We start from the raw sequence: 27,935 nt of genomic DNA, 5'->3' as shown, positions 1-27,935 counted from the left end.
AAGATTTTTGAAAGAAAAGACTGCATTTATTTGATCAAAAATACTGAAAAAACAGCAATAATGTGAAATATTATTGTAATTTAAAATAGCCAGTTTCCGTTTGAACATATTGTAAAATGTAATTTATTTCTGTCATCAAAGCTGAATTTTCAGCATCATTACTCCAGACTTCAGTGTCACATAATTCTTCAGAAATCATTCTAATATGCATTCTAATATTTACTCCTCCAAAACATTTATTAGTATTATTAATGTCGAAACAGCTATGCTTAATATTTTCGCCAAACTGTTTTTAGGATACTTTGATGTAAGGAATTTAAAAATTTGATTAAATTTAATGCATCCCTCACTTTTAAAAATAAAGGCTCCAAAGGAGTGTTTTTGCGGTGATGCCATAGAAGAACCATTATTGGTTCCCTAAAGAGCCTTTCAGTGAATAGTTAAAAAAAAAATTGAAGAACATTTAAAAAAAACTTTTTCTAATGTGAAGAACCTTTTCTGCATTTAAAAGTTTCCATGGATGTTCAAGGTTCTTCATGGAACCATCAATGCCAATAAAGAACCTTTACGCTGCTGAATAAAAGTATTAATTTCTTTTACAAAAAAAACAAAGTTATCGATCCCAAACTTTTAAAAAGCAGAGTCAACTGTGTAAATATACGTTTGCACTAAGTGGTAATACCAATGCATAGCATTTATAGTTACGGATGCTTCACATGAATTACAAATAGAAGTACACTCTTAAAAATAAAGGTGCTTCCCGATGCCATAGAAGATTTTTTTTGTCTAAACGGTTCCATAAAGAACCTTTAACATCTTAAGAACCTTTCTGTTTCACAAAAGTTTCTTTGTGGCGAAAGGTTCTTCAGATTATAAAAAAAAAGTAAAAAAGAGATGGTTCTTTAAAGAACCTTTGACTGAATGGTTCTTTGTGGAACCAAAAATGGTTCTTCTATGGTAGCGCTGTGAAGAACCTTTTGAAGCACCTTAATTTTTAAGAGTAATACGCTATTTGTACTGAAGGTAAAATATCTGAGCAGTGGTGGGCGGAGTTAGTGAAAACAATCTTTGCCAAGACGGATCATTATTTGCACCGAGTGTAAACAGACACTGGCCTCACTATTTGCATGTGCATTATTTTCCCCTGCGGTCTGCAATCCTATCAGAACACACCTTCGACCCATTTTTAATTCCCAACCCACTGACTAAGAATAACCGGCCTAAAGGATATAAAATTAACACCTTCAGCCACCTGAGTTTGTGTCCGTAGTGTTTAATGATCGCATTTGTGTCATAATGATCTGAAAATGCAAATAAAGCTCAGCGTCGACGGCACCTGCATAACTAGAGAGATCTTCCTGGAGGATTGCTTTCAGACAGCCTCATTCCCCTGCCGTTAAGAGGCTGAATAAAGTGATTGTTTCATAAAACACACCTGCTCAAGGGCTTTGAAGCGAGATAAAGGGATTTCCCATAATGACACCATCTGAAATAAAAAGAGTGTTTCATTTCAGCCTCTGGAGTACTGGAGTCACCGTGTGCTCGGATATGACTCTTTTTGTGCTCCGCGCTAGCTGAAAGATGGATTTCCATTGTGCGAATGTATCCTCCTCCATCTAAATGTGACATTTAATCTCATCAGGATGAACTGAACTGTGTGTTTTTGCCACACTGATGTAAACAAAGAGTAAATCAGGTGAAAGGTGTGCAAAACATGCAGACTTTTCATCATTGAGTCATTCAGCCAGACTCTTGTTTTGAGTAAGCATGTTTCTCTGAAGCTTAGTGAAGAGGAAAACACAAAGTCTGAAGTTTGTTTCTCTCAGACTGGTTTTACTGCATGCTCTGCTGAGCAGAGAGACGACTGAGCCACTGGTCATGTTGGCAGGTGTGTGGAGCTCAGCACAGCAGCATCGGCTGCCGTCCTTTCCTCCCCATCAGAGCCATTGTGCTCTTTGTCAATCACTCGTGCCCTGCTTTGAGCAATTACCACGGTTTAGTCCACCTTGGACGCACCTTGCATGTTTCGTGTAAACATTGCACACTAATTATTTATTCTTCCAAAGATGGAAGTTGCATTTGTGCGTCTATAAAAAATGACATGCATGGAAGATTTGTTCACAGATGCATCCTTGAGCAAGTAAAAACACTGCATGAGATCTGCTTGTGTCACATAAAATATAACCAGGGTCAGATACTATTTAGTTAGTACTATGTCTTTCCATTCATAATTCTTTTTATATCATCTTTTTGTTTCCTACAAAAACACAATCAGTATAATCATTATAATCATTACATACACAGCTGAAGTCAAAAGTTTTCATACACCTTGCAAAATGTTAATTATTTAGTCAAAATAAGAGGGATCATACAAAATGCATGTTATTTTTTATTTAGTACTGACCTGGATAAGATATTCCACGTAAAAGATGTTTACATATAGTCCACGAGAGAAAATAATAGTTGAATTTATAAAAATTTGCATTTGTGCGTCTATAAAAAATGACTGATTCGTTCACGGATGCATCCTTGAGCAAGTTAAAACGTTGAACAAGTAGATCTTAAGTCACATAAAATATAACCAGGGTCAGATGTTAGTACTATGTCCACAAGAGAAAGTAATATTTGCATTTGTGTGTCTATAAAAATAATTGATTTGTTCACAGATGCATCCTTGAGCAAGTAAAAACGTTGCATGAGATCTCACATAAAATATAACCAGGATCAGATGTAAGTACTATGTCTTTCCATTCATATCTTTTTATTTTATCTTTTTATTTCCTAGAAAAAAAATTCACTAAAATGTACTGTATTCTGTCAAGGGCTACAGTGGGTACAATCAATATAATCATTATAATCATTACATATTCAGCTGAAGTCAAAAGTTTACATACACCTTGCAGAATCTGCAAAATGTTAATTATTTTTTAAATAAGAGAGATCATACAAAATGCATGTTATTTTTTTATTTAGTACTGAACTGGAACTAGTTGAATTTATAAAAAAACCTATCTAAAACTGACTTTGTTGTAAATTTAAGAATTATATACTAATAAATATATAGAGATACCCAACATTGTATTATAATATCTAAAACATATTTTATTGTAATCCTAAATATTATGTGCACAGTAAGTGAAGGTTAGATATTATAATACATTTTCTTTTTCATTGGTACTGTAAAAAACCTGCCTTGTCTTTATTTTCTCAAAGAAATTGCTACACCTAGTGGGCATATAGTTAAAACACCAACACTTTGCACTGCAGGTTTACAATCACAATAATACTGTGGTAACCAGAACTAAATTACTTCGATAAATGAAATAAGTCTGTATAGCAGCATATAGGAAGCCAATTATGTTTTAAATATTTTTAAAGACGTCTCTTCTGCTCAATAAGCCTGCATTTATTTGATACAAAGTACAGCAAAAACATTGAAATATTTTTACTATTTAAAATAACTGTTTTCTATTTGAATATATTTTAAAATCTAATTTATTCCTGTGATTTCAAAGCTGAATTTTTAGCATCATTACTCCAGTCACGTGATCCTTCAGAAATCATTCTAATATTCTGATTCACTGCTCAAAATCATTTATTATTATTATTATGTTGATAACATCTGAGTAGATTTTTTTCAGGTTTCTTTGATGAATAAAAAGTTCAGAAGAACATTTATCTGAAATATACATCTTTTGTAACATTATAAATGTCTTCATCATCACTTTTGATTAATTTAAAACATCCTTGCTAAATAAAAGTATTAATTTCTGTAATTTCTTAAAAAAAAATGGTATTGTGCATAATGTTACAAAAGCTTTTTATTTCAGATAAATGCTGATCTTTGGATTTTTCACATCTAACTTTTAACCAAACCAGAGCCAGACTTGTGCTTTATCAGTATTTAGTCACAGATTAACTTTTGTCATTAGCAGAGTTGTTTGTAGTCCACCAAAGGAATTGCAACTCTTTTAAGAGCATATGGGAAATGTTGATTTACCGCAGATGTGAATATCTGTAGTTGTGGCATGTCGTTATATATAATGAATTAAAGCATTTTAATTACATTTTAGCGTTAAGATTACAGATGCAACCTTGAGCAAGTAAAAATGTTGCACAAGATCTGTGTGTGACATAAAATACACTGCGGTCACAATCATGTTAGTGGTAATCTGTCATTCCAGACATTTTTCAGTTTTACTGCCATTATTTATGCTCTGAAACATAAAAATCACCGTTTCACCTCAGTGCATTGTACACTTATACAACTCAACTGCTACAAACAACATACACTACCAGTCAAATGTTTTTGAACAGTAAGATTTACAGTATAATGTTTTTCAAAGAAGTCTCTTTTGCTCACCAAGCCTGCATTTATTTAATCCAAAGTACAGCAAAAAACAATTAAATATTTTTTTATTTAAAATAACTGTTTTCTATTTTAATATTTTTAAAAATATAATTTATTCCTGTGATTTCAAAGCTGAATTTTTAAGCATCATTACTGTCAAATGATCCTTCAGAAATCATTCAGCAATGCAATATTCTGATTTGCTATTTAAAAAAAACATGTATTATTATTATTATGTTGAAAACAGCTGAGTGGAATTTTTTCAGGTTTCTTTGATGAACAGAAGCATTTATCTGAAATAGAAATCTTTTCTAACATTATAAATGTCTTTATCATCACTTTTGATCAATTTAAAGCATCCTAGCTAAATACAAGGATTTATGTCCATAAGCTTTTGAATGGTATAGTGTATAATATTACAAAGGCTTTATATTTTAGATAAATGCTGATCTTTGGATTTTTCTATGATTTCTAAAGGATCATGCGACACTGAAGACTGAAGTAATGATGCTGAAAATGTAGCTTTGATCACAAGAATAAATTAAATTTAAAAACATATTCAAATAGAAAGCAGTTCTTTTAAATAGTAAAAGTATTTCACAATATTACTGCTTTTGCTGTATTTTAGATCAAATAAATGCAGGCTTGAGCAGAAGAGACGTCTTTAAAAAACATAAAAAATCTTGACTGGTACACTGTAAAAAGTTTTCACCAGATTCAACTTAAACACCTAAGTTCAGCAGTTGCCTTAAAATTTTAAGTTAAATAAGCTTATAACTACAAGTCATTTTAACTCAAGTAAAATCAAATGAGTTGAAATGACTTAAGTTGATTTAACTTAAAATTTTAAGGCAGCTGCTGGTGAAAACTTTTTACAGTGCACTCTCAAAAAGGATGTGTTAATTTTTTACACATTGTTTGTGTTATGTCTATTTTAGCACATTTTGTGTTACTTTGTGTTAAATGTGTGTTAAAAACGAAAAAGAAAAAAGAAAATATCCAACACAGTGTGTCCAACACAATATGTGTTAAATATCAGCCAATCACATTGCTGCTTGCCTCACTTCATGAGCCGTTATGCTACTGAGACAAGCTAATTTCCTCATGCTGCAAGTTTTCATCGTCAGGACATAACTTCGATGTGTGAAGGTAAGAAATGTTTGTATTTGCCATTATGCGTTTTTAAAATGTCTTTTGTGATCGTTTGGAGACGGTCGAGGGGCATTTGGCACATATACGTGGTAAAATTGCCTCACGAATGCCGATGCGAGCTGCGCCTGCGTCTGCGGCACATCACTACGGTGGGAGCTTATTTTAACAAGCTTTATAGTTTCTTTTGTCGGATTAATTGTGAACAGAATCGCTTTTAATTCATCATTGACACGTTGTAGTGCTAATGAGAAAATGCATTCGTTCGCCGCGTCTTTCTCTTTGAAAATGAACAGCTTCGTTGTGACATGTATTGTGCAAATTGCCCTAAGACGCTAACATAATCTCTAATGCTAAAGCTTTTCTTGCCTTTTTAGCTATCGCTATTTTACAATATTCGCTATGTGTAGCCTATAAATAACAAAAGTATCTTTATTTTACTCTTGCAGCTTTGAATGGAAGACACTCCTGAAGTGCTTGTGGCAGTTACTGACATGACAGAGACAAACGAGAGACTTCATCTCACGACCCTCACCACCATCACTTGTATGCTGATAAAAATATGTAAATAAAACGATTAATGCTTAAGAGGTTGTCAAATACCACTTTTTTTTTTAAAGTACAAACTTTATAAACCATTAACAACTTTTCACTCAAGGAACAATTATATGTTGAAATGACTGAATTGATTGTTTACCTCTCTTTTTTTAACCTTTTTGAGTTATGTAATTGTTAGTAGCAGGTTTAATAAATTGTGTTAAAACTATACATTAGTTTGCAGTGTCTTTATTGCATACAAAAATTTGGTAAAAAAATAACACATAATTGACACAAATTGTGTATTTATAACACAATAGTGTGTAGAAAAAATCAACACATTTTCTGTGTTAGCTGGAATAACACACTAGTTGAGTTAAAACTAACACAAAATGTGTTGTCCTTAACTAGACACAAAGGTGTGTTAAGAAACAACACAGGCTGTGTTGTTTTTAACACATCCTTTTTAAGAGTGTGTACAATAAAAAACAAAATATAAAAAGTCTAACACTTTATTAAGTTCCATTTGTTAGCATTAATCAAAAGTTGCATCTGTACCAGGCCTAGAGTGAAAAGCTGTAGTTTTATTAATGGATGTTAACAAAGTTGAATAAATACTGGAACAAATGTACTGTTAGTTACTGCATCAATCAACTTTAACTAACAAGACCTTATTGTAAATAAATCATGCGTAATGTCAAAGAGCTTTAAGGGGGGAGGCTATTATGTACTAAGTGTTTTTTTTTTTTTTTCACAGGCTCAATATTTAATAGTCTGAAGTGCTATGAATAATAATAAAAATAAAAAACACCTTTGTCGACCTCCCTGGTCGTAGTCTCTCAGAATCAAAGCTTTCCACTCAGTGGCCTGAACAGTCAGAAACACTTGGCATGAAGCTCTTTCAAACTTCAACCGAGAAGGAGTGAAACTGGCCTCTCGGGCCGAGAGTCAAGAAAGATCTGTTATCAAACTAATGTTGCAGCTTGTTTTAAAAACAAAGAAACAGAAATGGACTGTGAAACGACTGCTAATTGCAACATGGTCGTTCAGTAACGAGAAACACTCGGTCGGTGCCAGACAACGCCACAGCTAAGTGCGCAAAAGAAGGTGAAGCCAATCATGTAATGCTTTTTGCTTTTTATCACTGAGCTCTTATAGCATACACCATTTCACACTGCTGGAGTTAAACTCGGAGGGTAAGGACAATTAGTAAAGGGTCTGGGTGATGTAGAGCTCGGCATTCGCCATCAGTTAAGGCTCAAAGTCAAAGATGGCAATACAAAGGGGAGGGTATTTACAAGATCTGTTTGCTGGGATCAAGGGACATGCTAAGACACGGTTGGTGTCTATGGAAAATAAGCAGTTCGCTCCAGCTCTGGGACTGTGACTGAAGGGGGCTATTATATCGGGCTATTTTTACTGTCTAGATACCCCACGTATGTGTAATTACACCAGCAGAAGATTATAGATTATTTCATGGAAAGTCAGCTGTACAACAAAGCCAATTAATCTGTCATAAATTACATGCAACACTGAGTTTCTCAAGATCATTTTAGAAAAGCATCAGGTCGACACATTCCTCCATCGAGAGATTTACCGTCGAAATGCTTTCGAGGCTGACCCGGTGTTTTAGTGCGTCATGTAATGACACCGTTTAATTAACTTTCCTGGGACCACCAGCATGAAAAAACTCCGCAGGTCAGCCGACATTTCCACTGATTATGAGCATGAACGCTTAAAAGCCTCTGTTCAGCAGCTCAATTTAAAAAGCATTAGCAATCCTGCGGATTTAAGGGCGAGCTGAGATCCGTCTACAAAGTTGCCCTAAAACACTCACACCTCGCAAATCTGAGCAAAAATGGTTTAATCTTAATAGTTTTTTTAATAGTATGGTCCTGGTGTAACTCCAAATCAGCAAATTCTGTAGATCAAATTGAATTCAATTTCATTAACGTAAATCCAAAGTGTAAGTCAAATTTATTCAGACATCTTCAACATTTCTCACATGCTGACAGTTTATTGCTATAGTTTAGATAATGGTAATAAAATATGACAAGAACTGTGTCAAATTCATTTTGATAATGTCAGATAACTTTGATAGAAAGGTATTTAATAGATTACAATTAACCAAAAATTCAAACTATATGACAATATTTACACAACTACCAATACTTTAACTCATGGGTCTTCAACCGGGGGTCCGCGACCCCAAGGGGGTCCGCGGCGGTACTGCAGGGGGTCCGCTAATTAATGTTAGATAATGAATAATTTTTAATTAAAAAAAATTGTTAAAAAGATAAACATGGGTCAAAACATCAAAGATAAAATATTAAAATGTAAAAATAATATAATTACATTAACAGCTTCATTAAAACCATTGCATCCATGTGCAGTCACGTGGATGTAAAATACGTCAACGTAGACTGAGCGCTCTAAAAAAAAAAAAAAAAAAAAAAAAAAGGAGCGCGCTAATTTGAAAACGCTATGCTAATATAAAATTTAACTCGGCAGAATGGATCGCTTTGTAATATCTACACCACGAATAACGATAAGTCATTCATCCGCCTCTTCAAAGACAGCTGGTGCAAGTCCAGATGTGGATGATAATAAACCCGCTGCAGAAGCCCCGGCCAAACGCAAACGAGATAAGTCCAGAAAGTACTCGGAGACATATCTAAAGCTTGGATTTACGTACAAGGACACGGGCGGCATTGAATTGCCGGTGTGTGTTATTTGTTCAGCCGTACTGTCAAACGAAAGCATGAAACCATCAAAGCTGCAGCGTCATTTGGAGACAAACCATGGTCATCTGCGTGACAAACCACTGGAATACTTTCAGGCTAACCTCAGAACTTTCAAAGGGCAACAGACAATAATGAGAAAATCAGCTAAAGTTGGTGAGCTTGCTTTGAAAGCGTCTTATCAGGTGGCTCTTAGGATTGCTCAGTGCAAAAAACCATATAAAATCGCAGAAGATCTGATATTGCCTGCAGCCACTGATATGTGCAAAACAATGTTTGGGAATGATGACTGTGTGAATAAACTGAAAACCATTCCGTTGTCAGATACAACCATTGCTCGGCGGATTGATGAAATGGCATCTGATGTGAGAGCGCAACTGGTAGAGAAACTGAAGCAGGCAGAGGCCTTTGCATTACAGCTGGATGAGGCTACAGATGTCTCAAAGGATGCGCAGCTTTTGGCATTTGTACGCTTTGCAGATGGAAATGAAATGAAGGAAGAATTTTTGTTTTGTAAACAGCTACCTGAATTCACAACAAGCTCTGAAATTTTCAAAGCAATTGATGAGTTTTTCCAAGAACATGACATACCCTGGGCAAAATGTATCGCGCTGTGTACTGATGGCGCGAGATCCATGGCCGGATTAAAAAGTGGACTAATAGCGCTCGTCAAACAAGTAGCTCCAAATGTGCTTTGGACTCATTGCATGTTGCATAGAGAGTCTCTGGCTGCGAAACAAATGAGTGGAGAATTTTCCGACGTTATGGATTCTGTCGTAAAGGCTGTTAATTTTATCAAGAGGAGTGCTTTGCAAACGCGCCTGTTTGCTTCTCTGTGTGCTGCAGCGGGAGAAGAACACACTACGCTGCTTTATCATTCTGAGGTGCGTTGGCTTTCTCGTGGATCAGTATTGTCGCGTGTGTTTGAGTTACGCGCATCCATTCACGAGTTTTTACTTAAACATTGCGCAGAGCTGGCTGCAAAGTTCAGTGACAATACATGGTTTACTAAATTGGCTTATCTGGCAGATGTTTTCTCGGAGCTGAACAGACTTAACTCTTCTATGCAGGGCCGCAATGCACATGCCATTCAGCTTTATGACAAGATAGATGCTTTACTGAAGAAAATGAAAAGATGGAGAGAGCGTGTCAAGCAGGGAATTTTTTCCATGTTTCCATCTGTGGATGACCTGGGTGATTCTGCTGTGCTTTCTCCGCAAGTGACAAATTTAATTGTTGCGCACTTAGAGGCACTCGAGGGGCAGTTTGGAAAGTACTTTTCTGAAGCTGAGTCCTGGCGAAAGGACAAGACGTGGATACAGTTTCCATTTAAAAACAATGCATCTGATGGATCAAATTTGACAGTGAACGAGCAGGATCAACTGATTGATTTAAGCACTGACAGTACATACAGAAACATATACGAGACATGCCCTCTCGCCCAGTTCTGGATCTCCTGCCAGAAAGACTTTCCTCAACTTGCTACAAAGGCAATGATGAGCATTTTGCCTTTTGCCACAACCTATCTTTGTGAAAGTGCGTTCTCCTCCCTCTCCTACCTGAAAAGCAAATATCGTGCTAAACTGCAGCCTGAGTCTGACATGATACTCTGCCTTGCAACATCGATATCCCCCAGAATAGACAGCCTTTGTGTGATTCACCAGGGTCAGTCATCTCATTAAAGATGTCTTAAAGTTAAAACTGAAGGTCAGGTACTGTAAATATAATTGGACAGACACTAGACGGTAATATTAACATGTAAAGTTATGTAAATGTATAATTATCCTGATAGTAATATTAAATGTAAAGTTCTATTAAAATTCTATGAAGTTCATGTAAATGTATAATTGTCCACCTGACTGTAAAATTAAATGTAAAGTTCTATTAATTAACTGTGTAAGGAAAATGCATGAAACTGTAAATAATTAAGACAACTGTGAACAACTTAATAAATTGTAATTTTAATTGCACAATATTTTTGTTATAAAGCATAAATCTTTTTGAAAGATTTGAAAATATATGAAAATATACAGACAATGAGGCTTGTACAACAACAACATAGTTCTAACTGTCTTAAAATAATATAACTAGCGTAATATGATTGGTTTCTATAATTATCGGAGGCTATGTTTCACACATTTTATATCAGGGGGTCCCTACCCCATGTCTCTATCACCAAAGGGGTCCTTGACTGGAAAAACGTTGAAGACCCCTGCTTTAACTAATTGACCATATGCACAGATTACTTCCTTGTTTTAGACAAGTCAGCAAAGTCATTTCCGGTAAACCGTCTTGTGCCGTAATAGAAGTGTGCTTTGCTCATTTTCTCTACATAATCCATTCACAATCAAAGAAAAGTTTTGTTTGTCTAAGAGGACCAAACGCCCATGTATGCCGTTTCAACAATTACAAACGCAAGTAAATCGGCTAAGTTTGTGCAAGTCATTGCTATGATTGACAGTAATAACTGGATCTGACAAGCTGATGTCAAAAAAAGAGCTGTGCATTAAATGATTCAGACTATATTCAGAGTAACAAAACTACAGCAGTAACAAGTTTGTGTTGTTAAATATAGGCTTTTTAATAGCTTTTACAGTTCAAGATAAAGCTTAAAAGACATAGTTATTAAATGATACAAAATATTTAGATTCATATTGAGTGCATTATTTAATTCTTACACCATTAATATTTAACTTATTTAATTTGTAGTGAACTATATACAAGTATTTAAATAGTTCACCCGTATAGGCTGTTTGTGTCTGAGCTTATTTAGTTTAATATTTTTACTTGCTAAAAGTACAAAAATGTATTACACTAGTAATTTTATAATAAATCGAAAAGCAAGACATCTTGAAAAAAACTAGGGAATTGAAATGGCAGCTGCAGCCAATGATTGATCCTCTGCTGCCATCTTCTGGTTATATGGGTAATTTCATGTCATTTTCATCTTAAAAAGATGATGTTTTCCATGAAAAGACATTTTTTTTTCACCCATGTCGTCTTTATGAATGAAAATTTTATCTTTGAAGTGAATTTTTCTACACAGCTGTAGAGTTGAAAAATAATAAAGGCTTTAAAATATTACAAGATTTTAAAAATGTGTTCATGACTATGAAGGCAAGTTACTGATTATCAAGAATACGATTAAGATGTCCTTGAAGATAACATCTCGCTAGCTAGCTAACGTTAGCCTAAACACGTTATGATACGTTGTTAAATAATATGAAACTGAATGTTCATGCAGATATCATTATTTACGAAGTTGCAATTATTTTTCTCAGTTTCTAATAAGAACGAGGAAGTAGAGGAGTCTCAAGAGTGTCCACCTCTATATAGCACAAATAAAATGAGCTTCAGCAGAAGTTTACGAGCTGCTTATCATTATGTAGAAGTTCTAAAGAACGCTCCATGCATATGGTCAATTACCAAGCAATGCTTAATTTTGTTCAGTTTGTGGTGTAAAATGGTCACACTTAAGCAAAACATGGTCAGGTCAAATAATTTTAGGTCCCAAATTGTACAAAAATCTATTTTACTGGTAGTCCACTGTATCAAGAATTTTTACATAAATGAACTATAGTGTCCCCACTAGTAAAAAATATCAAAAGTTATATCTGGTGTCAGAATAATTGTTGGTTTGACTGTATATTAGTACTTATAAAGCACATATTAATGTATAATATTCTGCATGACCATATTTTAGAGCCCTCGCTGCATATCTAAACATAACTACCCTATTAACTATTAATACGCAGCACATTTTTAGTTTAAGGCTAAGGCTAAGCCTTAGTTAATAGTCAGGATTGGTACTTAAAATAAAGTGAGAAAAAAATTAGATTGCTTTTGCTTGACATAAACACATTTGAATTTGGATTCATCATACAAATATACTTTATTCAAAGGCTACGTGGTGAATTATTTAATATACTTTTTCTTCAGGGTGACTCAAAAGCACACTAAAATCACTATTTTAATGCAAAACATTGGGTAAATTAATATCCTAAAAATAAAAGTTAAGTTAAAGAAGGCTTACAAGAATGGCATTACATTTTGTGACACTTTAAAATGAGAAAACTCAAACCTGCAAGTCTACATTTCATTAGTTCTTTGCACCTTCCAAAGTAGATTACACTCTTTAAAAAAGTTCTTTATTGGAATCTTTGGTTCTGTGAAGCATCTTTAACATCTACTGAACTTTTACATTGTATAAACGGTTCTTTTATATTATAAATGTACTTTACATTTAGAAAAATTATTATTTTAAGAATTTTTTTAAGAGTGTAATGTCTGATTTAAAAATGAAAATGAAAACAAAAACAAACATAATCCTAAGCATATATAACATTTGATAACACCATCAAACATAAAAAATGAGTGTCCAGAAGTGTTTCCATGAATAGTTAACATTCCTCTAGACTGGCTCCACAGAGAAGCCGTCTTTGGAGAGAGGACACATGCTGTAACCCACTGGTGTGGAGTATATTCCTACAGGTGCAAAGGGCAGCATGTGTCTGCTGAAGGGGAAAGACTGTCTGCACAAGAGAGCTGCCGTCTGGGTTTGCGTGCAGAGTGGAAACGGCAGAGTGAGGCCGGGATGTAAGATGGGTTTGCTGGTCATTTTGAGCCTCTCCAGCTCGGCCTCCTGCAGCCGCTTGGCCTTCGCTCTTCGGTTCTGGAACCAGATCTTCACCTGGGTCTCGGTCAGGCTGAGAGAGCTGGAGAATTCGGCACGTTCTGCGATGGACAGGTATTGCTTCTGACGGAACTTCCGCTCCAGAGCCAAGAGCTGAGTTGTGGTAAAAGGGGTTCGGGGTTTGCGGTTTGTCTTGTGCTTTCGGAGAGTGCATGCCGCGGGACTCGCCGGTCCTGTGAAATTAGTTCACAAATGAGTTTGTAAACAGCTCAAGCGGGTGACTAATTTGTTATAAACACTATACAAACTCATAAAGTACACATGCTGGGTCATATGTTAGCCTGAACCACAAAACCGGTCATAAGGGTCAATTTTCTAAAATTGAGATTTACACATCTTAAAGTGAATAAATAATTAACTTGGCAGCTTTCCACTGATGTATGGTTTGTTAAGATAGGACAAAGTTTGGCTGAGATACAACAATTTGAAAATCTAAAATCTGAGGGTGCAAAAAAATCTAAGTATTGAGAAAACTGCCTTTAAGGTTGTGCAAATTAAGTTCTTAGCAATGCACATTACTAATCAAAAATTCTGATATATTTGAGGAAGGAAATTTACGATGTATGTTCATGGAACATGATCTTTACTTCCTAAAATCCTAATGATTTTTGGCATAAAAGAAAACTTTATAAATTTGACCCATACAATGTATTTTTGGCTATTTCTGCAAATATACCCATGCTACTTAAGACTTGGGTTTTGTGATCCAGAGTCGCATATCTCCTGTATACTGTGTCTAAATACGCTGTTTGGAAATCAGACTTTGTCGTTATGCCCGTCAATAATAATTTATTTAGATTCTTTTCTTTGTCTTTATAATGCTGTGCTTGTCACTTGGTTAAGATTTTGTTATCTAATGACATTAATCGTTTTTTAAAACTATACATATAAAAATACATATTTCCTATTATATTTTACATGTAAATGATAAATATGAAGACTACAAATGCAAAAACCTGCATTGTCTGTCTTCAATTTGCATTTTTATATCTGTTTAGATTCACTTGAATGGCAAAGAAATGTTTTTAGCCAGTTATTGAATGCCTTGATATAATAGGAGATTAAAAAAATGCTCATTTAAAAGACACATAAAATGCAAACGTGTTTTTTTCTGCTAGAATCACTCGTTCGCTGTAATAAAATCACATTGACACCAGTTGATTTAAGTTAGTTTCGAAATTGTTTACAAACGCCACGTTGTTTAATATCGAATTTAAACATTGTAAGGTTATTACTGAACCGTCCAAATAGTATTTGGCAACTTACGTGGTGATAACCTGGGTTTATTGATCCAGGAAGAGTCCTCTTTGACAGATTCACAGCGTTTGGGGAAATCCACTGACTCTGAATAGATCACCGATCGATTATCCGGATTTATTACGCATGGCATCTGAATCGCTTCGTGTGAAGTCGTTTCACTCCGTCCTTTTTTCGACATGAGGGCTTCGACGCTGAACGAGAGACTTTGCGCACGAACGGAACGCTCCGGCGGAGGGGACCGTGAACCCTGATCATCATCATCTTCATCGGAAGACGCGTTACCTTTATAAGTATCTGAAATCATTCCGGGAATAAATAACTATAGCTATATTCCACATGGAAACTTGAGAAGGAACCTGTAGACGCGCTCGCTCTTCGTTGCTAAACTTTTACATGACTAACAATAAGTTGACAAAACTTACAAGACTATCCAAAGTTTGAGCCAATCACCGTTCACTCAGAGGCTGCGTCTCAAATCCTAGAGAGCCGCCTACTTAGACAGCCTTTTTTGACATGGAATGAGTGTTTTTAGTGATTGCCTCATCAGGAGATCAACCCTCAAGTTCCTGAGCCGTTAAATGATACTCTTGACGGATAAAGAAGTTATTTAAAGGACAATGTGGTGTTTATAGTGGGATAAATGTATATATCGTCTAAAATTAGAGCTGAAGTTTTTTTTCCAAATCGCTCTCACATCACTAATTTGTTCATTTATACCCTCTTTTTTGTTTACAATAACTATTTTATAGGCTGAGAACTCAGAACTGAGAAAAGTTGCCTAGTAATGTTTTTAAAATGTTTCGATTTATCAAAACTTACGCACAGCAACAGCAAAACCTGAAATATGATAACATTTGTGACATACATTTGGAAGGGAATAAAGGTTTCAGGCTAGTGTGTAAATTACAGTAATTATATTGTTGTTGCTATTAACACCTTGTAATTAGGCTCCTGGAATCCGGTTCTTTTTACCAGGATTTAAGCGTAATACCTGAAAATTGCTACCCTCTCAAGGTGTATGGCGCCCACTCATATAGCCCGAGTCTGTCAATTTAAAGGCTATGAACTTGTCAGAGTTCACAAGTAATGCAATGAAATGAAAAATGCAAGAAAAACAATCTTAACTGGTGGAAAAGGTTTGTGCATTTAATGTTACGCTCTATGCGCCATTCAGGCTTCTTGGTGAGATTTATCCAAATGCAACGCAAAACAAATCGAACATGCAACTCCCTTTTTCCCACTGCAGGATTTGCATTGCACTGTGGTAATTATTTGATTCCTAGAGAATGCAGAAGTACAAGTCAGTCCTGTCAAAACTAACACTTAAGTGTCTCCACCAAGTCTGGGCTCCTGCACCATTATTACAGCTCTCCAGAGGAGTCATACTCTGTAATCGTGACAGGTTTAATTCTGTGGCAAAGGCCTTGGCTTATGGCTTCATTAAGCTTTATGAATCACTGTGTTCGCATCACTTGCGTTCTATACTTAAACGCTTTGGGAATCAGTTTAGCATTCACCTTTACATATTCCCCTCTGTAATAGCAGTGATTAGGGTTCTCTCTTGAGGTTAAAAATCAGGGTAATTTGTGTTCCTTTGTGGCGTCTTTTAGATTGTTAAACTGGAGAATTAAGTAAGTCGGCGAGAACAGCCAGTGTTGTGCTCATTAGTGGAAAAAGAGAAAATGTCAGGAAGTTCACTCTTGCCAATACTGTCACATAATATGCAATACAAACTCTATGTACAGGCTCAACACCGGAGGAGAGTTTTAACAGATAATCCTTGACAAGGATTTGGCTGCTGTGGCCTGTGGCGCTGTAGACAAGGCAGATTGTTATACGGTATGGGCAGAAAGGAATGATTGCTACAGAGAACCCAGCTAACAGGGAACGTTCCCACAACTTTCATTAACGTTTTTCCAAAGGTACACTGCAAAAAATGCTTTTCCTTATTATTATTTTTCTATTCTTTGTATTCTTGTTTTCTAGTATAAATATCTAAGAATTCTTGAATCAGGATGCATTTACTTGACGTAAAATGACTTAAAACAAGCAAAAATATCTGCCAATGGGGTAAGAAAAATAATCCTACATCAAAGGCTAAACAAGATTTTGTTTTTTTTGCCCCATTGGCAGATATTTTTGCTTGTTTTAAGCAAAAACAATCTTTTCAGAAAACAAGACATAATTTCATAATTTCTCAGAATGTTTTTTGTTATTTGTACGCGATTGAGGTTTTTGTAATGTTAAAAGAAAACGGTCATAGAACAGCATTCAACAGAAATCATCCCTTTCCCAATAGACCTTGGTTCGAGGAATGAGTCCAAGGGAGTTGTGACAGGAAGACTGGGAAATTGAGGATGTATATCACAAATAAATCTTAGAATGTTCTTTTGATGTTATTTGTACATGATTGAGGTTCTTAATGTTAAGAGAAACCGGTCTTAGAACAACAGTCTCAGAGCATTCTTTTGATCTTATTTGTACAATATTGAGGTTCTTGTAATGTTAAAATAAAACGTTTACATAACAACATTCTCAGAATGTTCTTTTGATGTTATTTGTACTCGATTGAGGTTAACAACATTCTCTGAACGTTCTTTTGATGTTGTTTGTACACAATTGAGGTTCTTGTAATAGTACGAGAAAACATTTTTAGAACAACATTCTCAGAACGTTCATTTGATGTTGTTTGCACACGATTGAGGTTATCATAACGTTAGGAGAAAATAGTCTTAGAACATTTTCAGAAATTTCTTTTGATGTTATTTGTACATGATTGAGGTTCTTGTAATGAAAACGAAATTCTCAAAACATCCCCTTTTGATGAACTTTGTATCTCTAAATGTCCTCTTGTTTGTTTTCATAACTTAGTGGGAATGTTACATTTTACACATTTTTGTTAGCTGGGAACACACTGGAAAACCTGTTTAGAGATTGGATGACTATGATTTGATTAAAGTGGAAGACCTAATTATGTAAAGATGCATAAAAAGAAAATGCAGTCAATAAGATCTGACATAAACCGGCATTGCTTTGTGTTTTTAATTAGAAAGCAATGCTCACACAGTTTGGTTTTAATTACTTTTGTATACAAACATGATACAAACTAAAAAGCATGACACAAACTGCCAAATAAAGGTTAAACGTCTAGTCCTCAAACTGATCGGTTCTTGTTTACAACATGCTTTACAGTGTATTTACTTTTTTTAAATTGTTTGGCCCAGATTGCTTTTAAGGGTGAGTGAGCAAATGAAACAGAGACCAAGCAAAAACCAAACAAACTCAAACTGCTATTTCAGTCTGAGAATGAGAAAATAAGCCGAAATTAAGAGCAACAAAGCTCTGTGTTATTTTAGAGAATTTACAGGATGATTAAGCATACTATAACCACTTCAGCCATCATTTCTATTGCTTACTTTGGCTCATAATTCTACATGGACATAACACTGTGGCAGGATTACAGAGAATGACATAATTTGATCTGCAGTTACATCACATTGATTGCTACACACATCAACTGGATTTAGAAAACTTCATAAGGTTAAAGGGAGATCTGAATAGTGCTTTTATAAACTGTTCATTTTATAAATGAGCATAAACACAAAAGGAATCCTGTTAGTTGTGCTAATTAAACATTTAAGGATAATTTTGCACCAGACCTGCTGAATTAAAATAGCTTGGGAAGATCATTTGCACGTTAGTAAATCTATATTTAACCACCACAAGTCAGAGTACGAAAACACCAATTTCTGTAAATATACAAAATTAAATATTTAAATTTGAATCTCATAACAATTTCACTGTTCAGTGCCTTTAAACAGTTCATTTCTCTTTATTAAGCCACGCTGAAATGTAAGCAGACCATTATGCACAATTTATGTCCCAAGAGGCGAAGTATTTGATGCAGCAGACAACCCCACTTTTAGGGTTGAACTGCACTACGGGAACATTCAGTTCATAAATGCAGCACAATATCAAACTTGACCCCATTTCTTAGATTATATAAAAAACACCAGATGAGGCTCTTCAACATGGCTAGCTAGAATGACGTTCAGCACAAATGCACCGGGATAGTAGTGTTTGATAGCTTTTTCCAACAGACCGCATGCAATGAAATATGCATTGCCAGACAAGAAGGAAGCCACTATACTGTGACCGGACTTGGAAGTGCCATTGAGTGAGAGTAGTTCACATACCAAATGAAACTTGCACATTGAGCCTAATGTTTCTGACACAGCTGGATGGCTTGTCTGTGTCCCTCTTGGCTATATGGATCCAGGTTCTTATTACACCCTCATCAGCGCTTGCACAATGTAAAGCGCTTGAAGGCTTCTTCCTGACACCGTTCTATTTCCTCACGGCAATATGCAATTATACCGGCACGCTGGCAGTTAAGATGACAAAAGCATGTTTGGGAAAAGTTAAGATCATTTTCTTGAGAATCATTTTGGTGTGGCTTGTGAGCAACAGATTTTGAGGAATTCTTTATAAATGTGTGGGTTTTTCCTCACTCGAGCAACGAGCAAACGAACCCCTTGGTTGCTTCTGTCAAGGACTTTTTTACTACATGTTTTATAATTCAGGAGGTACAGGGAATTTTATTACTCTCTGTCACATTGTGAATTAAAAGCCGTAAAGCACTGGTTAATGAGATCGCTGTCAGCCAGGGTCAGTGGTTCACTTCTATTAAATGAAGCCTTATTGTCTGTGCTCAGTCTTAAATTGTAGTTGTATATCGTTCACTATCAGGATTTTGGTCATGTTGGGCTTTTCCACACCAAAGCACGACTAAGATCACCAGTGGTAGATTACTAAATTGTAATCCATTACGGAAAGGTACAAATAAAGGTGCTTCACGATGCCATAAAAGAACCATTTTGTCGAAGTGGTTCCTTAAAGAACCTTTAACATCTGAAGAACCTTTCTGTTTCACAAAAGCTTATTTGTAGTAAAAGGTTCTTCAGATTATAAAAAGTTAAGAAAGAGATGGTTCTTTAAAGATCCTTTGACTGAATGGTTCGTTGTGGAACCAAAAATGGTTCTTCTATGGCATCGCTGTGAAGAACCTTTTAAAGCACCTTTATTTTTTGATTTTTGATCTTGATTATTTACGTATATGATATTGACGAAAAAACAACAAAAAAGAAACACTACCAGTCAAAAGTTTTTGAACAGTAAGATGTTTTTTAAAGAAGTCTCTTCTGCTCACCAAACCTGCATTTATTTGATCCAATATATAGCAAAAACAGTCAAATTTAACAGAAATAGTTTTACTATTTAAATTTTAGTTTTCTATTTGAATATATTTTAAAATGTTATTTATTTCTGTGATCAAAGCTAAATTTCCAGAATCATTACTCCAGTTACATGATCCTTAAAAAATCATTCTAATGTATAATATATATAATTATACATATATAAATATGTATAATTATCCGTATAATAATAATTATACTACTGATAATAGGAATAATAGAAATTAATACTTTTATTTAGCAAGGATGCTTTAAGTTGATCAGATTTGATAATAAAGACATTTATAGTGTTACAAAAGATTTGTATTTCAGATAAATGCTGCTCTTTCTTAACTGTCCATTGATCAAAGAAACCTGAAAAAAATTATACTCAGCTGTTTTCAACATAATAATAATAAATGTTTTTGAGCAGCAAATCAAAATATTAGAATGATTTCTGAAGGATCACATGACTAGAGTAATGATTCTAAAAATTCAGATTTAAATAAATGACATTTTAAAAAATATTCAAATAGAAAAGTTATTTTAAATAGTAAAAATATTTCGATATTTTACTGTTTTTGCTGTACTTTGAACCAAATAAATGGTTCAAAAGCAGAGCAGAAGAGACTTTAAAAAGCATTACAATTCTTACTGTTCAAAAACTTTGACTGGCAGTGTATTTAAAGGGATGGTTCGGAGTAGAATTGACTTCATTGCTATGCACTCCGAAGCCCATGTAAATACCCCATCCGAAGTTTTTTTTACCTTAGTCAAACATTTATGGAGATATTAGAGTTTTTCGAATTGCTCGTTACAGGAGTGAATGGTACATGTGATGTATCTCGTAAATTGCACCACTAAACGTGCAAGTAATCTTACCAAACTTGTACAGTAGTGTAAATAGGTTATGTACTCACAAAACGCTGCATCAGAACATTTGTAAGTCCACCATGAGTGTTTTAAAAACACGTTTTACCCGAGAACTACTAGTCTCAGAAACTACAAGTCGACGTCACTTCCCTGGTTTGAAAAAAGCACGTAAAAGTCCTCCTACTACATCTGTCTGCATGTCAACTTGTAGGAGGACTTTTACGTGCTTTTTTCAAACCAGGGAAGTGACGTTGACTTGTAGTTTTTGAGACTAGTAGTTCTCGGCTAAAACGTGTTTTTAAAACACTCATGATGGACTTACAAATGTTCCGATGCAGCGTTTTGTGAGTACATAACCTATTTACACTACTGTACAAGTTTGGTAAGATTACTTGCATGTTTAGTGGTGCAATTTACGAGATACATCACATGTACCATTCACTCCTGTAACAAGCAATTCGAAAAACTCTAATATCTCCATAAATGTTTGACTAAGGTAAAAAAAACTTCGGATGGGGTATTTACATGGGCTTCGGAGTGCATAGCAATGAAGTCAATTCTACTCCGAACCATCCCTTTAATTCTTAATTCAATTCTGCAAACTGATGAAATACATTAAACAGCACTGGTTCATGGAAAAGATGTAGAGTGTTAATAAATATAAATATCAGCAGTGTTTAGTAACTTGTGGTAACTGAAGTGGCATATGCATTTATAAAGCAAAAAACAGAAGTAAGAACTAGGGGAAAACTTGATTTAGAATAACTGATTGTGAATATGTAAACATGTAATCTATAAAAAAGTAACTGCGATCTGATCATGAGCATTTTAAAATGTATTCTAATTACAGGAATCTGATTATGTAATCCAGATTACATGTAATTAGTTACTACTCAGCACTGAATGCCACTTCCCCAAGTTAGATGTCCTGAATCTGTGCAATATTTTTACAGGTTGCAGCACTCAGTTGTTATTGTTGGTATTAACTGTTCTCAAGAAGCAACTACAAAGCGCCTGTGCTTTCACAATAACTCCTCCTGTGTGCCTCAAACAAAGAGCTTTTTAGCCTCAGAACTAATTCCAGCTGTTCAAGGGGTGATATTTCATTAATTATGGATGCTGTCGTTAAAAGGAAATACGCTGTGAGGGAAAAGATGTGCAAATGTAACCGGTAGCAGAAGGTGTGTGAGTGTGTGTGTGTGTGTGGCATAAAGCTGAGTCACTGTGATTGTCTTTGTCCTGCTTTGTGTGCATCCAACCACATCAAGCCAGTGCAAAGTTGAGAGCGGAAGACGGAGAAGTGAAGAGATTACATCTGTCTACTAGAGCTAATTATAACATAATGTGTCATTTAACACAATATATTAAATCTGAATGCCAAAGAAGAAGCGGAAAGAATAATAAATAACTGATGGTGATGTGCATGGGAGAAAAGAAAATACCAACATGAAAAACTGTATTGTATTGAAGTTCAATGAGCCCTTTGAAGCAGGGCTGGTCACAGAAGATACCATATCTGCTGCCCAAGCAATACATTTAATTGATTTATTACAAAGTAGATAGAAAAATAAACTGAATGAAGTGGAACTAAATAAAATGGACACTGTAAGAAAAACACAATGCAATACATTCAAAAAACAGTCAAAAGTTTACATACACCTTACAAAATCTGCAAAATGTTCAATTATCTTACCAAAACAAGAGGGATCATACAAAATGCATGTTTATTTACTGCTGAGCTGAATAAGACATTTCACATAAAAGACATTTACATATAGTCCACAAGAGAAAATAAGTTGAATTTATAAAAATGACCCTGTTCAAAAGTTTTCATACGCTTGATTCTTAACACTCTGTTGTTACCTGCATGATCCACAGTTGTGTTTTTTGTTTAGTAGTTGTTCATGAGTCCCTTGTTTGTCCTGAACAGTTAAACTGCCTGCTGTTCTTCAGAAAAACCCTTTAGGTCCCACAAATTCTTTGGTTTTTCAGCATTTTTGTGTATTTGAACCCTTTCCAACAATGACTGTATGGTTTCGAGATCCATCTTTTCACACTGAGGACAACTGAGGGACTCATATGCAACTATTACAGAAGGTTCAAAAGCTCACTGATGCTCCAGAAGGAAAAACCATGCATTAAGAGCTTTTAATAAACTTGAACAAATTGAAGATGTGTACATTTTTCTTGTTTTTATTTAGTGCTGCCCTTCTGAAGCTACAGAAGATGTTTCCCAGAAGACATATCATTATTATCTTATGATCTTAATATTAAAAAATATTATCCAGGTCAGTACTAAATTTGTATGATCTCTCTCATTTTGCAGATTCTGTAAGGTGTATGTAAACTTTTGAATGAAATGTGTGCATGAAACAGTTGCAATTGTCATTCCGTGTCTGGAAATTGTGTACATTGTTGCGGTGTGGTCCAATATTGCTATCTTATCCTGTGAGAGATAATTTGTGTTTTCCCTGTTTATCCGCACATCATTATGAAAATTACATTAAGCAGCCCCTGCTTGTGGCTAAGGACTCATAACAGTGCTAAAGAGAAGGAAGGTGTGGCTCCACTTGTTTAGCGTGTTTCAACACATGAACCTAAATGAGCCTGGTGGTGAAAATAATTACAGCTTAATTCAGCGTTGGAATCCGTATCAAATGTGCAAGGCCTGCATGTCACGCTGTCATGCATAACTGCATCACATTGTTCTGGATTTTAACAGTTAATGGCAGTTCATTGTGATTCACCGTGAGATATTTAATTTCAAGAAGCAAACACGTTGTAAGGCCTATATAATCTATTGCGAAATACATGTTTTGCTGGTTACTGTCAGATCTAAACATCCCCGAGCAACTGCTCCTTTTCTTACCTGAGTTCTATAATTTATCCTAATCTACAACAAACATTTACAGGAGTTGCATTTAACCTACATTTAATCTTAGAGATCTAGCCACTGCTATTTAGCTGATGCTCAAGGAAAACACATAATCACAACAGGCGCCCAGGAGAGGGGCCTTAACTATAAGCATTGTCTGTAATCAAGCCTCGGGTTTATTGCTTTCATTATACAGACTTGACTTGACAACATGATTAATCTCTCTCAATTTAAATGTATGAGGTCGTGTTCTCAACAATAGCTTTTCTATTTGATGACTTCTGCCACAAACCCACAACCTGCATAAACATGATGTTGAGCTGCTTCTACACTGGGAATGTGATGCAATTTTTTTGTGGGTGAAACATTTACTGACAATTGTTTTAAGTGAATTCTAAGTCTTCTTTTTTGCTTTTTTACATCTAGAATCAGTTTATTAAAAATAGAATGGAATAGAACATTTTCAACGTTTTAATGAACATTTTTACAAACAGCTTGATATGCAATTAAAAAACATTTTAGTAATAAATAAATAAATACATATATAAATAATCTGACATGCAATAACAAAATGCATTCTGTCATTGTAAAGCTTAAATAGTAAAACTACAAGTGAGAAGGGAACAAAAGCGTAGGTAGCAGAACAGTTTTAGTGATGAAAGAAGTCCTTTGAAGTCAATGAGTGAACACTTTAGAAGGTCATTCTTTTTACAATTATTAAAAATGACAACAACTAGTACATAAAGTATAATTTGTGAGAGTGGAAGCCCTTTATGTAGCTGGTCTTAAATTTGGAAATGTCACCATCTAGTGGTCATCCATAAGTCATACTCATTTCCTCCACAAATTTGTAATTTTTAAGTCCTAAGAATTTAGATTTTAGATTCTTATAACAAACATGAATGCATATTATGAACAGCTCTCGTTTCCCTTAGAAAAATCACTGCATGTGGTACCACCTGAAATTGAAAGGTAAAAGTATTACAAAATTTGTTTAATTGAATGATATTGCAATATTATGACACGTTTACACTATAATAGCAAAAACTTCTGTCATTATTATTCTCCCTTCAAACAACCTTTTCTCATACATAAACTTCAGTTTGTACCTAACACCAGTGTTGGGGAAAGTTACTATTAAAAGTAATGCATTACAATAATGAGTTACTCCCTAAAAAAGTAACTAATTATGTTACTTAGTTACTTTTTCATGGAAAGTAATGCGTTACGTTACTTTTGCGTTACTTTTTAAACCTGGGCAGGGCTTGTTTGTTTGATTTTAACATAAAAAAGTTCTATTTTTGGCAAGTGAACACACCAAAATCCTCAGGCTTAGAGGAAAGTAAATTGACGTCTGTACAGTAGACCGCAGAAGAAAAAATGTCAACACTTCAGCAATAAAAAAAAGGAAAACAAATGTTAGATTATCTAGAGTAATTTTTGCTTATTAGTATGGATGAATTGGATCATCGAAGGTCGGCAGCAAAGACATTGGTTTATAAAATGGGATTAATAAATACATAAAGGATATTTGTATTTTTTAACTTATTTAATTATTGCAGGTTTGCTTTGAATTTAACTGTTTTTATTCATTTTGAAGAATACTGTATCTGTTTTTTTTAGTGAGTGAGATGAATTAATGCATGTTTATATTTATTCTAGAACTAAAGTAACATCTTACAATTTCCCTCAACATTGGGGCAGGAGAGTTTTTAATCAATAAATGGGGGAAAAGTAACTGGCGTTACTTATTTGAAAAAGTAACTTTTTCTTGCCAATTAAAAAGCAATGCGTTGCTATACTAGTTACTTGGAAAAAGTAATATTATTATGCGACTTGCATTACTTGTAATGCGTTACCCCCAAAACTGCCTAACACCATATTGATATGGCTAAAAATGATTTATAGTCAATTTTCTTCTTATTTTGCAGCTTGGCACGTGGTCAATATGAACTGCAATTCATATGAAGATTTGTAAAACATTCTCTATTTCTGCGCCATTAAAAATAAATAATATTGCCGTAGAACTGGGTTATCCAAACCTGTTCCTGGAGGGCCACTATCTTGCAGATTTTAGCTTCAACCCTAATTAAAAACACCTGAATCACAGTAATCAAGGCTTTCAGCTTCACAAACTTCCAAGCAAATGTGTTAAAGCTGGTTAAAGCTAAGCTCTGCAGGATACTGGCCTCTAGGGCCAGGATTGGACACCCCTGATGTGTGTGAACAAATGGAGACAGAATTTTCTATTTTGGAGTGACCTATTCGTTTTTACTGGGCAAACCTCATTTGCTTCGGCTCTGCTGCCTCAAGGTGAGTAACCGCTCTCGAATGACCCTGTTCTCCTCCACCATTCTCTTGATCGTCCTCAACACTTCTTGTTTTGTTCGGGATCGGGCCTGATAGCCATAGAAAATGAAAAAATAAAACAGGTCATTAATGAAAATTAATTGCCATAAAATAGTGAAACAGTACCAAACCCACCACTTCCTCTACTTCTTGAGTATCTGGTTGGAATCCAAAAGCATCAGGTGAGGCCTCTATAAAAGCAAAGAGCATTTATGAAGCTGTACTGATTCTGTTGTTCTCCACAGAGTATTATATATATATAAAATGCGTTTTAAAACATACTCTGTGGCTGTCCTCGTCGCTCACCTTCGCGAGTGAAGCGTTTTGCGCGCCGCGATTTCCCGCCTTTAGATGCCCTCAGATTAACCGACGATCTCATATTAGCATAAATCCTCAAAAGATTGTTTGCTTTCATCTTTCTTGAAAACCACGGTGTTATTTCGGGACTTTTAACGTCGGAGAAGAGTAAGGGAGTCCCATCTTGAGTCAACCCGTTCATATTCTTACTGAGTTTATGATGTTTGTTGCTTTCTCCCTTAAATACCGAATCCTTGTCAGTTTGAGGCGACTGAGTGTCGAAACGCGGTACGTAGAGTAATTTACGAAAAGTTGCCATTATTAACAACAACACCAAACTTTATGAACTAGAGTAAATGTCTTAGGTTATTCAAATAGTGTCAGTATTGTGTAACTTAACTAAAGTATAAATAGCTATTTTCACCAGAAGAGGTCGAGCTCGGCAACGGTCACGTCCTTTTTAAAATGGAGGCACGCATAAAGACGAGCTATGTGCAAAAACAGGCTCTTAAAGGAATAGTTAACACTAAAATAGGCAATTAATTATTTAGGTATTTTTTTCACCCTTATGTTTCGTGTTCCATGTTACAAACCCGTATGACATCATTTTTGGAACACAAAATAGATTTTTACTTTTCCAGTACAATGAAAGTTCAATTCAATTCAATTCAAGTTTATTTGTATAGCGCTTTTCACAATACAAATCGTTGCAAAGCAGCTGTACAAAAAAAAATGTAATAAATAAAAATAAAAATGTAGGCTACTACAATATATTTAGTCGGTTATTAGTGGCGACTACTGTATGTTAAGTCGATGTACATATGGTATAAATATTGAAAACAGTAATGGTGTAATCAAAAACAGATGATGAACACTAATAGCAATGATTATGTGTTGCAATCAAACTTGTAGAAAAATGGTGTAGTGCTGTATGTTGTTTCAAGGCTGGCATCATCGGCGGTCCTCTGGGGGGTTGGCATCATCTCTTCTTCTGAATCCAGGCTGAATCTTGTGTAATTCCTAGTTACCAAACAGAGAAACAAATAGAGAAATAATTAGCGTAGCTGCTGTTCCAACCAAGCAAAAATTATGTGTTTTGCCCAAGCTGAAGAATGTTGATGTGCATTTGATCAGATGTAACTGAAGTACAACGTTATGAGATACATTATGTGAATGCTTGGCTAAAGAGATGAGTCTTTAATCTAGATTTAAACATACAGAGTGTGTCTGAACCCCGAAACGTTATCAGGAAGGCTATTCCAGAGTTTTGGAGCCAAATGTGAAAAGGCTCTCCCTCCTTTAGTGGACTTTGCTATCCTAGGTACTACTAAAAGTCCAGAGTTTTGCGACCTTAGGGAGAATGAAGGATTGTAGCGTGGTAGATGACTAGTTCTGTATGCAGGAGCTAAACCATTAAGGGCCTTATAGGTAATAAGTAATATTTTGTAAGTGATACGGAAACTAATAGGTAGCCAGTGTGGAGGCCGTAAAAGTAAATTGTTTCCACAAGTTATTATTCTATACTATACTATACTATACAAAGTCTTATTGTGTACAAATCCTCAATAGATTTGTT

General features: G+C 35.0%; 3 protein-coding genes across 3 annotated transcripts; 1 reads left to right on the top strand and 2 right to left on the bottom strand.

Annotated features, from left to right (window-relative positions):
- The first annotated feature begins 8,549 nt into the window (after positions 1–8,549).
- On the top strand, positions 8,550–10,460 carry LOC141288132 (SCAN domain-containing protein 3-like). The gene has a single exon (XM_073820236.1). The coding sequence runs from the start codon at positions 8,550–8,552 to the stop codon at positions 10,458–10,460; it is 1,911 nt and encodes a 636-aa protein (XP_073676337.1).
- Positions 10,461–10,723: 263 nt separating this feature from the next.
- On the bottom strand, positions 10,724–15,169 carry msx2a (muscle segment homeobox 2a). The gene is made up of 2 exons (XM_073820822.1): positions 14,738–15,169; positions 10,724–13,644 (listed from the first exon to the last, which is right to left on the bottom strand). The coding sequence occupies exons 1-2, from the start codon at positions 15,033–15,035 to the stop codon at positions 13,190–13,192; spliced, it is 753 nt and encodes a 250-aa protein (XP_073676923.1). The 5' UTR covers positions 15,036–15,169; the 3' UTR covers positions 10,724–13,189.
- A 10,829-nt stretch (positions 15,170–25,998) lies between these two features.
- On the bottom strand, positions 25,999–26,678 carry LOC141288131 (uncharacterized). The gene is made up of 3 exons (XM_073820235.1): positions 26,369–26,678; positions 26,189–26,253; positions 25,999–26,112 (listed from the first exon to the last, which is right to left on the bottom strand). Exons 1-3 carry the CDS (start codon positions 26,676–26,678, stop codon positions 25,999–26,001), a joined length of 489 nt encoding a protein of 162 aa, XP_073676336.1.
- Positions 26,679–27,935: the final 1,257 nt, after the last annotated feature.

Source organism: Garra rufa, chromosome 16 (assembly GCF_049309525.1).
Source record: "Garra rufa chromosome 16, GarRuf1.0, whole genome shotgun sequence".
Classification (NCBI taxonomy): Eukaryota; Metazoa; Chordata; class Actinopteri; order Cypriniformes; family Cyprinidae; genus Garra; species Garra rufa.
Note: the sequence above shows the minus strand (reverse complement) of the source record. Positions and strands in the feature narration are given on the sequence as shown.

Coding starts and splice junctions, on each gene's coding strand:
- LOC141288132 (XM_073820236.1), top strand. CDS start 8,550: ATGGATCGCTTTGTAATATCTACACCACGAATAACGATAAGTCATTCA.
- msx2a (XM_073820822.1), bottom strand. CDS start 15,035: ATGATTTCAGATACTTATAAAGGTAACGCGTCTTCCGATGAAGATGAT. Junction 13,645..14,737: donor TAAACCCAGGTTATCACCAC/GTAAGTTGCCAA, acceptor CTAATTTCACAG/GACCGGCGAGTCCCGCGGCA.
- LOC141288131 (XM_073820235.1), bottom strand. CDS start 26,678: ATGGCAACTTTTCGTAAATTACTCTACGTACCGCGTTTCGACACTCAG. Junction 26,254..26,368: donor AAAACGCTTCACTCGCGAAG/GTGAGCGACGAG, acceptor TTGCTTTTATAG/AGGCCTCACCTGATGCTTTT. Junction 26,113..26,188: donor TAGAGGAAGTGGTGGGTTTG/GTACTGTTTCAC, acceptor TATGGCTATCAG/GCCCGATCCCGAACAAAACA.